This window comes from Hermetia illucens, chromosome 1 (genome assembly GCF_905115235.1).
Source record: "Hermetia illucens chromosome 1, iHerIll2.2.curated.20191125, whole genome shotgun sequence".
NCBI classification, from domain to species: Eukaryota; Metazoa; Arthropoda; class Insecta; order Diptera; family Stratiomyidae; genus Hermetia; species Hermetia illucens.
In genome coordinates this window covers 33,601,242-33,616,264 of record NC_051849.1, presented here as the reverse complement: position 1 = coordinate 33,616,264, position 15,023 = coordinate 33,601,242, and the positions used below count along the sequence as shown (strand labels likewise).

At 40.8% G+C, this 15,023-nt stretch overlaps 1 protein-coding gene across 13 annotated transcripts in view; it reads left to right on the top strand.

Moving 5' to 3' along the window:
• The window catches only part of LOC119646814 (septin-7), a 277,350-nt gene that overhangs the window by 120,233 nt on the left and 142,094 nt on the right, over positions 1-15,023 (top strand). For 2 of the 13 annotated variants that reach the window (XM_038047426.1, XM_038047425.1), the window contains one exon: positions 9,971-9,975. The exons of the other annotated variants lie outside the window; for them this stretch is intronic. In XM_038047426.1, coding sequence (XP_037903354.1) covers positions 9,971-9,975 — 5 coding nt within the window. The remainder of the gene's footprint in view (positions 1-9,970; positions 9,976-15,023) is intronic. 13 annotated transcript variants of the gene reach the window in all.

Sequence of the window (15,023 nt, the reverse complement as noted above, 5' to 3'; positions counted from 1 at the left end):
AATAGGTTACGGTGGGCGGGTCACTTAATCCGTATGGATGACCAAGCCCGGAAAGTCTATAAGGGCAATATCTATGGTAGAAAAAGAAGACGAGGCAGACCCTGCCTAAGATGGAGCGATGGCGTAGGTCAGGACGCCAGAGAGCTTTTAGGGATATCGAATTGGTGGAACTCGGTGCAAAACCGGGATGTCTGGAGTTCCTTATTAATGCAGCCTTAGACTGGATATCGGTTATTGCGCCGTTGATGATGATGAAGCATACGTTGTAAAAAATTGTTAGACAAATTTAGAAACTGGAGACTGACACTTCGTCGGCCCTCAAAATCGGTATCCTGACTCTTTCTCGAATAAGAGACGAACAAGTATTTTGATTGTGGTGGGATTAGACTAGTGGCTCTATGAGATGACGTTCAATGCAGTTGATACGTTTGCAGTACATTTTCATTGTGTAAGTGTCAGCGCGGATAGTAGCCCGCCGACTTTTAATGGATGGAATCTTGTCGAACGCTAACGGAATGGAAGATTGTCGACCTTTAACCCCGTCTGGTGTCTCCATCTTAGTATCTTAGAGATGATGAGGGACACGTACCTTATCTAGACGCTGTGGAGTAAGCATGACATGCTGGTATTTCAACTGAATGAAATAAATTAGCGGCTCCTATACCTCTTCTAAACTATGTAGTAGTCAGAGATTATTTAGATACGTCCCTGATATCGTCCGCAAGTTTGCAGGCCAATCCAATAATCATAACATCAACTTTTTAGTGGAATTCATTTCAGACTATGCTGCTGAAATATTTATCCACTATCGCACCATATTTCTGAATTAAAATTATAAATTCAGAGGAAAATGTAAATGAAATTGCAGAAAGCAACATGAATTTGAAATGTAGAAAGTTTTTTTCCAAATTATTGGTGGAATTTCCATCCCCAGGAAAGCAAATCAGAGAGGAACATAAATCGAACAACAAAATGATTTAGCATAAATTCCGTCTGAAAGCAAAACATGAAAAATGCCAACCAAATGAAGAGTTTCAAATAAAAACTTCAAAATCATGGATTCATGGGGTTCAACACGAGATGAGAAAAAGCATCCCAATCAGAGCACACTTCTGCGATCTTCCTTGCGACTGTAAAAAATAACCCCATCAGACGCTGGCCTATCTGAGCTGATTATGCTTTGAAAAACTCAAAACAAATCTTAACAAAAAATGAACCACCAAAAAGATTTTATTCTGAACAGATATTTTGGCATACTCCAGTTTCGTCGTGTTTTTCTAGTTTTTTAAATATGCAGTTTCCCCATTCAATCACCTTTTCAGGCGGTCGAACTTCATAGGTCTTCCACTCCATTTCGGGCATAAAAACTATGGAACCAAGCAAACACTCATCTACATTTACGAGTAAAAAAAATATACGCAAAATCAACGGAATCAAGTTAAAAATGAACAAACATTTTTGCTGGCATTTGTTTAAATTTAGTCAGCGTTTTTCTGTGAAGCTTCGCGTTTTTTCTGCTTTAATCGACGTTTCTCGTATCTGGATGAATCATGGGAAGTCGATTGTGTGTCGTTGTTACCAATATTTGATATCGTGTTAGTCCAATGTCAAAAGAAAATACAAACGAGAACAACAGGGGAATAGAGTAAATAATATAAATCGAGCCCTGATTAGGCTTGAGGAATCGTGGGGAGAATAGAGTTGTGTTTGATGCGAAATTTTGCAAGAATGTGTACACTCACTGATAAGGGGTTGACTTATCTGGGCTTAAGATAGGCGTTATCAAAAAAATTTTATGCCAAGTAGCTTTTAACGGCATTTAAAATGTACCTAAATGTTGAGTGCCATTTGTGTCATTTTCGAATTTTAAAATATGATTGGGAGTTCAAGAAACTCATATATTTGATGTTTACACAGCTAAAAACCTCGGCCTACACCAGAAACACAGAAAATGGCACACTATTTTTTCTCCCCTACGCACGTAAATTTGCATGTCTGACCTCCTTCAGTTTTCTCAGTTTACCTTCCGGTAGATGTCCTCCTGATGAGCGACCATTCCCTTCACTAGGTTTGTTATACCACCCTCGTTAAGTCTAGGAAAGAATTCGTGATATCACCGATGGCCCGTAAGAAAGTGGGTGAGATTCGCCGACAAGTCAGTCATGGAAGGCAAATCGGGCTCAAGAGTGTTCTTGGAAAACCCGATTATGGAACTGACCCTACCTATCGGAAAAATGGTGACCCTTTCCAGAAGGATGTTTTTGAACAATCATACAGAGTCCCAATTTTCAAATCTTTTTTTTCATTCCTCAATGCGTTGTACTCGTCTGGTCCCACCAAGGGCAAATCATTGCCTTCTTTGGATGGAGGTCCTTTTTGGCGTTTCTTCTGAAGCCAACCATTCTTTTCTTTGCCTCATATTGACGTATAGGCACCATTTCTTATCCCCAGTCACAATTCATTATAAGAAATATTGCTTGTGTCCACATCCTGCAGATGTTCAGAGATTTGAAGAGACCTTTTCGTTGTTTTTTTCGTCGAGCTCGTTTGACATCTGTGTTGCCAATTTTTTGGCAAATCTAATCTAATGAAAATGGTTTTGTATTGCTACATGATCGCAGCTCATTTTTTTCGACGAATTCATTACCTGTTTGCCGACTCCCTTCAAAGGTGGTTTGAGCCTATCTATCCTATCTAAAAAAAAACCAGAATTATAACGGTTTTCTTAAAGATTTGTCAGACGATTTTTGGAGAATTCATGTTTCTTTGCCGTATGAGGCCGGCGTCCCATGTAACGAGTTTGGGACGGAACAAAAAGTTGTCACACAGAATGTTGAATACAGCCAAACTCTTATTGGTAGCCCGCGAGAATGGTTTCGAAAATGCTGGCTCACAATTGATATAATCCTTATTGATAAATTTATATATATTCCTCCATAGCAAAACTCTGATTGAAGGACCTCATAAGAGGAATGGGCCCGCGCAATGCCAGGAATTCGGCTATATAAAAGCATATTGCAAACCAACCGCAGTAACTGCGGTAGCCCACAACTACAGTGGTTGTTCGGTGTACATTGATATTAACCAAAAAATGCGACCTCAACTACGTCAGAAACCCATTAATAGACATGAAATAACCAAATAATCTTTCAACGCCTATCAATCAGCCCGCTGTTAGCTATGCAACTGTTCTGTTAAGTCCACTTCCTAAGATCAAGCACCAGTGAACCCCGCTTGGCAAAGTCTAGAGGGACTTCCCGTCACGTTGACGCAAATTATGACACAATTCATGGCATCAATGCAGATTATGTTTCAGGAGGTGATGCGTAATCAATTACAAGTTCTAAAAGTCCTAATCGATAACAAATGATTGAGCTGAAAATTACACAAAAGAACTACTTCCAGATGCAAGGATATACATTCTACGACACCAAGCACACAGACGGCAAGGGTCACGGTGGAACTAGCATTCTAATCAAATCCTGGCTTAGCCTCTTTCCGCTAAACAGTTACTGCAAGAACTACCTTCGCGCTACATCTCTCCACTTAACCGAATCTAACGATGAAATTACCTTTTCAGTCGTATGGCCTCCATAAGTTTAAAATTACGGCACAAAAGTTTACTGATTTCTTCAACACTCTTTAAGTTTTTAGTGGTCAGGGTCTTAGATTGCCAAGCACACCCACTGGGGATTACAAATAATTTCTACGAAAGGCAGACACTTGACACCTTGAGTCCAAAGGGCTGATGTTATTTCTTTTGGACAGCCTACGTATTGGAGCACCGACCTGTGCAGGATTCCTGATCTTATTGATTTTGGGATTACAAAAAACATCCGTCAAGATCAGATTTGAGTTATCTTCGGATCGCTCCTCTGTGCCAAGTAATAAATTCAAACACCCGACCGACCCGACAAACTAACAAATAAGAGGCCAAACTGTTTGAAGTATCAAAAATACATCAGCGCTCATCTCTACGTCAGAGTTCCACTGAAAACTTGCCATCACATTGACAACAGTGTCATTGATCCCCGAGACTGAAGCAGGATTTCGCGAAAGCCACCAAGAAGCTAAGAAATGCTCTGAAAGCACAAACTTCTGTTTCTGTTTGTGACTTCCAGCACTTCACGAGCAGTCGCAGTCCCTATCACAACAACGACTATTCTCTATGAATGGCAAACAAAAAGTTGCAGCAACCTGCACAGACTGAACCACCATTAAGATTTGCTAATGGAAACTGGGCGATGAGCGATTCTGATAAAGGACTTATCTGCAGGGTGTTTTTTCAACCAAATTCCTCCCCTTGCTTGGTCAGTAAGCGCGTACTACACAAATTTAATTCGAAGAAGGTTCCTGGCCTTGACAATATTACCGACAGAATAACCAAGAGCTACCACCTATCGCTATCAAGTATTTCACCTAGTTATTCACTAGGATTATTTAGCTTGGTTACTTCCCACGGAGCATGGAAAACATGATCCCCAAGGTTGGCCAGGATTTAAGGCTAGCAAGTTCCTATCGGCCTGTCAGTTTTCTATCCGTAGTGTCAAAGTTTTTGGACAGCCTCCTCCTGGCAGAACTTTCACCTTTCCTCGCCATGATTCCCCAACATCAATTTGGCTTCCGCAAAGGCGTAGTACGACGGAGCAAGTTCATAGAATTGTGGCGGAAATTAGCCGAACATTAGAGGAGAGGAAATATTATTTTGCGTTGTTCCTGGACGTAGTACGGCCATTGATGAAGTATGACACGAAGGTCTGATGTACCAAATTAAGAAACTGTTCACAGGATTCTTGAATCCTATCTAGAAGTTTAGAATTCGGATGATACTTCGTTTCCGGCCACTCGTGTCAAATCTCGATTAGCATTTTGCATCATACAACGGCATTTAAACCGGATTAAGGAGTGGCTGACCACCTGGAAGACGCTCCATCAACTTAAATGGAAGCCAAATTCCCCAATAGAATTGTGCCAAATACCTGGGATTGCTCTTGGAACGACGGCTTACGTGAAAAAGGCATATTGAACCCAAGAATTAACATATGACCATTAAGGCAAGGAATCTACACTGGCTTTTAAACAAACGTTCTATGCTTAAACTGAAGTTCAAAATCCTTTTGTACAAGGCAATCATACAGCCTATCTAGACACATGGGATTCAGTTACGGGATTCTGCAAGAATATCTAATATATTGCGCAGAATTCTGCGTATAGCCACAGGGGCGCCTTGGCTCATGAAAAATAACCAGCTTCACAGAGATTTTCAGATACCCAAAGTCTTGCATGAGATTGCAGTCTATACCAGCAAATACATGTACAAGTTGACAACTCATCCTAATAGTTTGGCAAACGATCTGTTGCGAAAGTCCAAAACTCGACGGCTCAAAAGGCTTCAAATATTTGAAAGAAGGATCCAAAAATATTAATATTTGATGAAAAGATTTATTCTGACAGCTGAATAAAAGAAGCTAAAAAAGGAGGAAACTTCTTGGAGAAGGAGGTTCATAACAATCCTTAGAGTGCCTAACCGGGAGACTTTAGATTACTACCTTGGGCGAACCAGATGGTTATAAAAAGTAATTTTCGCTAAAAACGGACTCAACAACTTTTTGCAGGTAACCGACGAATTTTCCTAGTAAGGCTTTGTGAGACTACCACTGTTGTTTTTTCCGCCAGTGTTATTCCTCCTTCAGGAATTGGGTTAGGTAATGAATCATTTCACATATTTTCCATTTAGTCCACTGCGTAATGCGAAGATAAATGTTTTTAGTCCGTCAGAACAGTACTTTTGGTGGGTTTGTCTCACAATCTTAATAACTCAAATAGATTTGTTCTTCTGCTCTCATAAAAATGTACATTTTCATTATCGGGAGGATATGTCTTCTCTGTGGTATCTCATCTAAGGAAGTTTAAACAGGTTTAACGCCCCAGTGCAGACCTTATCCATGTTGAGCAATATCTTTGTTATTGATTTCTCCGATTTAACTCAAGCTATATGGTCTCGAGCATCACCATCGTGGCACTACAGCCAGATGTCGGGTTCTGACATTTTCAACACGGTACAAGCACACTTGATAAAGAAATAAAGTTAACTGCGTTAGATAACTGACACATAGGTGTTTTGGATGCAGTATTACCACATATAAGGTTCAAACCGGTCATAAGGCATCTATCGTGAATGCGAACCGTCATTTTTACACATCTAACCTTGCGTTGATACTCTTCTTGTCTTTCGTAAATTTATGTCATTGCGTTGCGACCTAGTCTAAGTTGATGAGATGGCATTTGCGCAGAAAGAATACAATTATTCGGAAACGGTGGCAATCAAGGGAGGCCAGTTATTGGTTGTACGCTTATTGTGGTAGGATACCGATTACGTTGCGTTGATGGATTTTTTCTTTGGTTTATCAGACGATTATCTAACAAAATTACCCGTTTTGGATTGGTTTTTGGAAGCAACTCTGCATACATGTTGTCTAGCTGAGGATAATAAAGCACGTTTCATTTCAATAGGAACCTTAGAATGATTTTCTAGAGAAGGTCTCGATTTGGTAGCGGTCCCAGTGGATTTAGTTTATTAGTCAACTATTTCGCAGATAAAACATTCGTCAAGCTGATCGGACGGCAAATACATTGACTAACCTTGAGAATATCGATGACCATTGCCAGCCATCCAAAATGTTGTTTTTTCGAGGCTACGGGGGTTGTCGATCATGTCAGGAAGTAGCATTATCAGATCTGCCTGACTGCGGAATCGTGGAAGCGGATTGATGAACGGAACGAGTTGAAAGCTCTACTAACCGCTGCGAGTTATGGCAGGCGTGACGCGCTAGAACTCCGATGCTGCGTGGTCGCAAATCTTTCGATGGTGCTATGAAAGATATTAACGGTCGAATCTTCATCCACGGTTCGTTTTCGAGTTGAAGAGGTGGAAAGAAAACTTTATCACGGTTCTTAATCGTATCACATGGATACGGGCTATTCCTCCAAGCAGCGGAGAAATCACCTGCAGTACCGCAGATCTGGTACTTCTATTCTGCGCAAATGTTTGAAACCGAGATTTTTCCCAGAGAGTGGAAGAGGTGAATGATCATTCAGTTTCCAGAGAAGGATACCCGTTTTGTGTGTGACAATTGCAGAGATATCTGCGCGCTCCCTGTCGTCCAAAAGATAATAGCTAAAATAACCTTGGAACGCATAAAAGAGAAACTAATAGCTTTTATTAGATTGACATATGACTGCGCCAAATGTCACGTGCTGCACCTAACGATTTTAAAGTGCAAAGCAAAGTCCGATAGAATTGCATTCTGTCACCGATATTATTTCTTCTTGTTATCGGTGATGTCCTTCATGTTGCCTTGTCTGGAGGACGTAATTCAATGGGCTTTGACGTAATTCTTCAAACATATCACTGATGACATCCGCTTGTTCTCTCACTGTGTCATGGGCAAATGGCTCTGGATTTGGAAAGATAGGAAAGTAAAGTTGAACTGAAGATAAATACTAACAAAACCAAGTTTCTCAGTCTGATGGGAAATCGCACTCTCCCTATTTGCATTAATAGGCAGAGCATCGAAGGCGTCGATCAATTTCTATGTGTAGGAAGCGTGGTTTCTGCGGAAAGTGGCCCCAAACTGGATGTTGATCGACGCATTAAGAGCGCTAGATCCGCTTTCGCTGCTCTGTCTACAATCTGGAAATGCAGTTAGAGCAGGTCGACACTGTTCTGTGCTTGTCTGCCACTATCCCAAACGGAGAACTTGTTTTGCACACAGTCTTGGTACCCGAACGCACTGTGATCGAAAGGCGGAATTGGTAATGGATAAGTCACACATTAAGCTGGGGCGACAATTGCATTGTTGGCTACGCCATGCAATGTAATCCACTATCCCAAAATGGCCGACGAGTGGGTCATCTCCAGGGCACTTGGCGCAGAACAGTGGAGAAGGAGTGCAGATATCTCAGGAAATCGTGGATGAGCTTGAGCGCTTTTCAGGTAACCAGGAACATACGCGCTATATCGCACTAAGGGATAAATGGCAACAATATATGAGTAACGGTGGTTCATGGATGTGGCTGGCAGGGTAGCCATATATGTTACCTACACAACTTCTCGTACAATCGTTGTACGGATATTGCTAGGCGCAAATCACAGTAAGCACAACAAATACTCTCCGGAAAATCAACCCCTTTTGAAAAGGAGAATATTTCTCCGAACGTGACCAGAGGAGTGTATTCTCTCAAAAATGAACTGAAGGTAACACCTTGGAACCTACAATTGAAATGGAATCCTTTAAAGTGAAAATTGAATTAATAAAAAGAAACTTGCTAACATTAGTTGAAGAAAAACAGGTTGGACCACTCGATCGATTGGCTGAACAGATTCTCACACTAGAACTAAATTCCTGAAATAAACGACTAAGAACTTCTAACAACTTTACTTTTCTCAGAATCTTCTGCAAGTCTAAGTACTATGAACTTTTTACTTATTAATTCCACCGTGGTTACTTCCAAACACAACCAATCAACTACTTGAGCGCTTTATTCCGGTACATAGTCGGATGATAAAGAGACCAAAAGAGGAGGAAATTGAATGCTTCCACTTTCATATTTGGAAATGTAACAAGCTACAGATATGAGACGAGATACTTGAGATGATTTCAAGTGCGCTCAACTCTAAAGCGCGGGCAAAAAAAATGTCATCGTTGCCACTGAGTTCAGGATTACTAAAAGGCCAACCATTTCAAGTGGAGACGACTACGAGGGAACGCAGTAAACGACCATACTCTGGCAAACTTCTAAATACGAGACAAGTTTCGCTATATTTAGACTCTAGCCAATCTGGAAACAGTTTCTGGCAAGAGGAGAAAGATGAGGAGGATTTCATGCTGGTTGGATTATCATAGAAGCATCAGGTTCGTAGCTCACCTGTAGTTCCATATTGAATTGGAATAGCGAATAGCGAAGAGTCAACAGTGGAGTTCTCTCATGTTATTCTCAAAGACTAAGGTTGACTTTGAAGCACATCGGAGGATGAGTCAGTTGTACTTTAGCCCTTGCATGGAGTTTAGGGAACTGGAAGAGCCTGTTACCACCTTCCTCTTGTCTCCTCGGATTGGAACTGAACTGTAAGAGGATATTGATGGGAATAAGAAGAAACATTTTTTGGTCCCGTTTTCATTAATATTCGATTTCCTTGATGCATAGTCATCTCTTTGATCCCGGCTTCTTTCCAACCCCTCTGAAATTCCCTCTCATCTTGCTTGCATTTGCCGAACATGTTCTTAGCCCTTTATGCCAACATTTTCAGAAAAACAAATTTTCCTCCTAAGTCCTTGCTCAGACTGTTCTACTTCCATGCCAATGGATTCGGTAGAGTAAGGAATGCTCTCGTCTCACGAGTGGATGGCTTTTTTTGCTTTTCCCAGCTTCTTATCGCTGCATTACGAATATCGGCATAAACGGAGCAACAGCAGCAGCAACTCGATTGAAGGGTGAACCAGAGAGCGTGCATGTCGACATTTAACCTTGCCGTGCCAGTCAGGCCAGTTAGTAACATTATTTCTCCATTGCACAAGTAAATGATACGGACTGTATCCGCCTGGACGCTTTGCAGCACATTATATATGTATCATATTATATCGATGGCAGCCCGAGGAGCTGTTGACTGGGAGCCAAGTCGGTTAGCTGTTGCCCATATGAAATGATACGAATAATTGCATTCAATTTTTTCACGTACAAGTTTATGTGATTCATGTGGAATTTTATTGTGCGTTTAATGGAATGAAGGTTGTTCTCGGAACGTGGAATGTCTTTTATTTAGATAAAAATTATTGAACATGTCTTTTACGATGTTTGTAAGTGTCATCATAAGATTCTACTGAAATGACTACTGGGGGTGTGGTAAATCAATCAGACAAAGTTATGATCACTGACCATCCGCCTGTTAATATGATGAATTGCCAAGGAGCTGAGGTTTCAAACAGGATCCAACTTTGAATATTGTCAACCGAGGATTGAACTTTTACAATCGACCGAAACTTAGTCAAAAAACTCCTATGTCTTTCAGCTGCATAAAGTCCTTGTGACACAAGGATCGCCGCCAACACCAAAATTGGCATCTCCGATACTACAGCACAGTATGAAGTGAAATTCTTCGATGGAAACTAACTATTGCATCCCCTTGTAGTTTTCGTTGTCACACCAGCCATGAGCAGACGAACCATAAAAGGACATTTAAACCCTCTTAGGCGCCAGTGAATCTACACGGTGAGAACTCACAACTATTTGGCTTGAATTTGAAAATTTCATCCTTCAAAAACTGAGCTAGGAGAAAAAGGTTGGCAAACATTTAAACATTTTCATTCGAAGTCAAAAAATATATTGAAAAGGAATAATTAGGGACGGGGAAGACATAAATAGGCCAACTGTCCCTGTGTCTGCACCAACAGTTCAAAATCTCTTCGTTCCGACAAAGAAGAAGTTTTTAACATTTGAAGGACAGATAGCGACACTTTCAAGAAACTTAGATGACATTATGTTTATGCCATATAGTCTCAAAACTCGGTATTTCCAGAGACGGAAGCTGGACACTTCAACCACAACCACAACAAGACTTGTTAGCACTGTTGAAGGGAACAGGTGGTTCCCGAAATATCGCTATTTGCAAAACCAATAAATGACACTAGCGAATATAAACAAGTCGGGAAACCGGAAGCTGGACGCTTCAGGTATGAAAGGTTTTGTGTATTTCTTAGTACGTAGCACGTAATATATCCATATATTATGTGAGAGTATCCACTTTCGGGTGATATTGACATTCATAGTCTTCAATTTTCAAAGAAGCAACAAATTTGAGGTATTATAACTTTGTTAGTAATAGTGCGATTTCCACCAAACTTGGTAAGATTATGCTCAATATTATAGCCTATATCACTGCAAAATTTAATGGCACTAGGATGAACTTCAGGGGGGTTTCTAACCAATTACAAAAAATTGTAGTAATATACTATTATTAACTTTATTTAAACAGATATCGGTATGGAAGGTATTTCGGAGCCCAGGCACCATATAGTGGCAGCTTCCTGATTTTTTTCAGATTTTTCGGTTAGGTAGTTTAAAGAAGTGATCAATTTCAACCCCCCGCGCTCCGCACCCTTCCAACGAATGTCAAAACTAAGATCGGCTTTGAAAAGTACTAATCGAGACCTTTAATTTGATACCCCACATGACTATATTTGATGAAAAAAAATTTTACACCCCCCTTTTGCATGTATGGAGACCCCCCCTTAAATTCGACGTAAAAGGATGTAATTCACTGTATGCGTGAGCGTTCACAGTTCCCACCTTTCTACCAAATTTGGTGTCAATCGCTATAACCGTCTCCGAGAAAAATGCGTGTGGCGGACAGACAGACAGTAAACCGATTTTAATAAGGTTTTGTGTTTACACAAAACCTTAAAAAGCAAGTTTTAATTATCTCAAATAATTTAATCACTAGAAATATCGCGTAATTACATTCAGATATCCAAGTTTTTCCATTCACACATAGCTAAAAATTCAAAATATTCCTTGATATATCCAACTCTGCCGTACATATGAGTTCACTTTATATGATGACATATTGCACGCCTTAAGGGGGTCATCCCGTGTGAAGGCCGTTTTTTTTGCTTTCTTTAGAACCTTTTTCTGAAGAATTGGAGAAAGATACAAATAAGAATTTTTTACCATAGCGTGCAGAATAATTTTTCCAGCCCGATCGCAAAGTTGATTATTGAAATACAGAGCAATTTATACACCCATCTCCACAAAAAAGTGTTTTTCAGCTGCCACGCTAGCTGCGATCATCTTAAATAAAAAAAGTAAACGGCATTTTAACGTACAGACTTAACTACAGTCCGCAAACTATTATAGGATTATTAAAAAATATTAAAAGCTAAATTTTTGGTGCCTTGTTAATGATGACCCCCTTAAAGTGCAATAAATTTATGTGAAATGCTAAATTTGGACCCCTATAACTTTGTTAGTAATAGTTTGATTTCCCTGAAACTTTCCAAAATTGTGCTTGTATTATGATTGTATAATGGTACCAAATTTCGTATTTCTAGGACGAACTTAATTTCTAAAATGGGGTAATATGCTATTATTAACTTTACCTAGATTTTCGGTTGGATAGGTTGTAAGAACGAGACCTGTTACACTTTTTGGGGCACACATTTTGAACCCTCACTCCCCTATGTTTCATGCAATATCAGAAATAAGATCAGTTTCGAAAAGTACTAATCAAGCCCATTCACCCACCCGCGCCCCCGTTTCGCATGTATGGAGAGCCCCCACCTTAAACATAAAGTGGCACCATTTGCTAAAAAGGATTCATAGAACAAATATTCTTACCAAACATACCTTAACATAATAACAACAATAGTTTCAGCCGTTTCCGAATAAATTGGGTGTGACAAACAGACGGATAGACAGACATTGAATCGGTTCTAATAAGGTTTTTTTTTCACACAAAACCTTAAAAAAATCTTGAATTTTTTCCAAAAGCTCTGTCGTGAATAAATCTCTGTGGACACGTGTAATCTCTTCTTCTTGGCAAAACTAAAAATGCTGCTCCAAACACCGGTTTTGGATCTATTGCACCGAACAAAAATCTCAGCGTGAAGTGAAGGCCTTCCTGGAAAGTGCTAATAACTCCGTAAATTAGATATCCTAAATGGGTCATAGCGCATCACCACGCTTACACACAATCGTTGCCGATTCACTGAAGCTCCTCGGTTGTCAAGTATGCTTAAAAAATATTGATGGTATGGGAAAGTAACCCGATCGAACGGTAATTTGAACATTCTGCCGGACTACCTTTCTTTTTCCATATTGGAACTGTAGTACTTTCTTGCCAGTCAGATGGTGTTCTTCCTTCCTGAATAACCCGATTAAAGAATTCACTGAGCCTCAGTGTTGGGTCCCAGCTCTTCGCTTTCCAGAGCTCAGATCCGATGTTGTCAGGTCCTGTGGCTTTCCCTAATTTCGTTCGTTTTATTGCCTCCTCGACTTCAGTTACGCTGACAGTTACGTTACAGTGTTTTATGTGGGTACCTTTCTCGTGGACTTAATTCCACGGTTTTCTTAAGACACGGATTGATTTCGTGATCACAATCAGAGCCCCGCCGCAGCAAGCTACAACGGTACCAGTCTATACCGAGTGCATGCCTCAGCATTCATATTGGTGGACGCAAGACCTACCTAAATCTCGACCGAACTAAGGAGTACGACCCCGTATTGAAACCAAACATCTCGCTGAAACCTGAAGGTTTCTGTTCGCTTGAACGTAACCACAACCCCCATGAAGCTCGCACTAAGGGGCCAACCGCTACAATCGATCTGAACGCGCATCCAGCAGGAATTCTCCTGAAGTATGTGTCTAGTTTATCGTAAAGATTTTTGTAATGGTCCGCTCGGGCAACAGCGACTGCTTTCTTTGCTTCCCGGTTGGCATTGTAACAAATTTGCCAATTGGCCAGTGTTTTATCGTCGAGAAATTTCAACATCGGCATTCTAAAGTCTAGTATCTCGGTTGATGTACCGCTTACCAGGCTTGTGACCCCGAGGGTTGCAGAGGCCACTTTGTGGATTGTGTCTTTCATTTGGTTCCACGATTCTTCCACATTCGTAATGGTCGGTAATCGTGTGAGTGAGCTCATTTCGTCGCGCTGTTTTATTGGTGGGTTATTGGCTTAATTCGCAGGACAGCAATCAACGGCCGATGTTGATGGTCTCATAGGGAACGGCTTTGCAATCAGTGACAGTGGTAAAATGTCGGCATCTTATGAGAATATAGTCGATTTGCGTTTTACTGTTCCCACTATAAAATGTAGCAAGATGTGACAATCGTTTGATGAATCATGTATTGGTAAGTACAAGGTCATGTGTGCGCGAAATCGATTATACGCTCGCCACCCTCATTGCGCGCTCCGAACCCCTTTCCCCCATGTTACCGTTTGCCTTTTCACCCACATGACCATTAGGGTCGTCGGCAATGATGATATAGTTGTAAGCGGGCACGTGACAAGTCTTTTCATCGAGAAGTTGCCAGAAGGCATTTTTCTCGGCATCAGGTCGACCTGTCTGTGGTGCGTACGTGGTGAAGAAATGAATAGTGCGATCACGGAAACCCTCTGAGATGGCAATGCCAACACCATATTGAGTGTGTAGGCTACCAAAATAGAGAAGTTTATAGCCATTTTTATTGCGACCGCATTCAATGTCGCAGCTTTTGGTACCAGACCATCGGGTTTATTGCAGAGCGCAGATATCAATGCGCCTTTTCCGAAGGGCTCTTGCGAGTTCCTCGGTCTTTCCAGTTAGGGTGCCAACACTTAGCGTGCAGACACGTATTTGTTTTGTTCATTTTGTTGGGACTAACTTGCTTACGTTCTGACGCCGTCCCTGTGTAAAGAACCCTTGCCCATTTTTCGACAGGACCGGGACCCGTTCTGCCGCATCAACTGAGGTGGACGCCCTAGCATTTTTCCGAGGTTTGTGACTCAATCCGATCTAACAACATTGTATGCATTTTTTTGGTCGCCCTGTTGCGGGATCTATCACCAAGAGATATCAGGTAGGATTTAGCATAGTGGAATAACTCCTACTACTTCAAGTAAGAAACAACATCTCGAACACTCTCTTTGTTCTTGTCAATGTATCATAACGGTTTCTGCTAGCTAGATCTAGCGGCAGAATCTTGTACTACGTCTACAAATTGTATTGCGCTTTCAGCCCTGTTACTTTTAGGTCGCCTGGTATTTATTGCTTTAGACCAAAAAAAAAAAAAACAAATTAAAAATAACACTTCTTCCAAACCAATTTGAAAACTGGATGCTACAGGTTTGCGTTTTCTTTAGTAAAGAAGTTTTACTTTCCCTAAAGTTCAATTGTGAACTAGTTTCCAAGACCCATTTCCACGATGAGTTTATTCTGGAGAGTACAGTATTAGGAATAGTTTACCAACGTTATGATTTACCTTC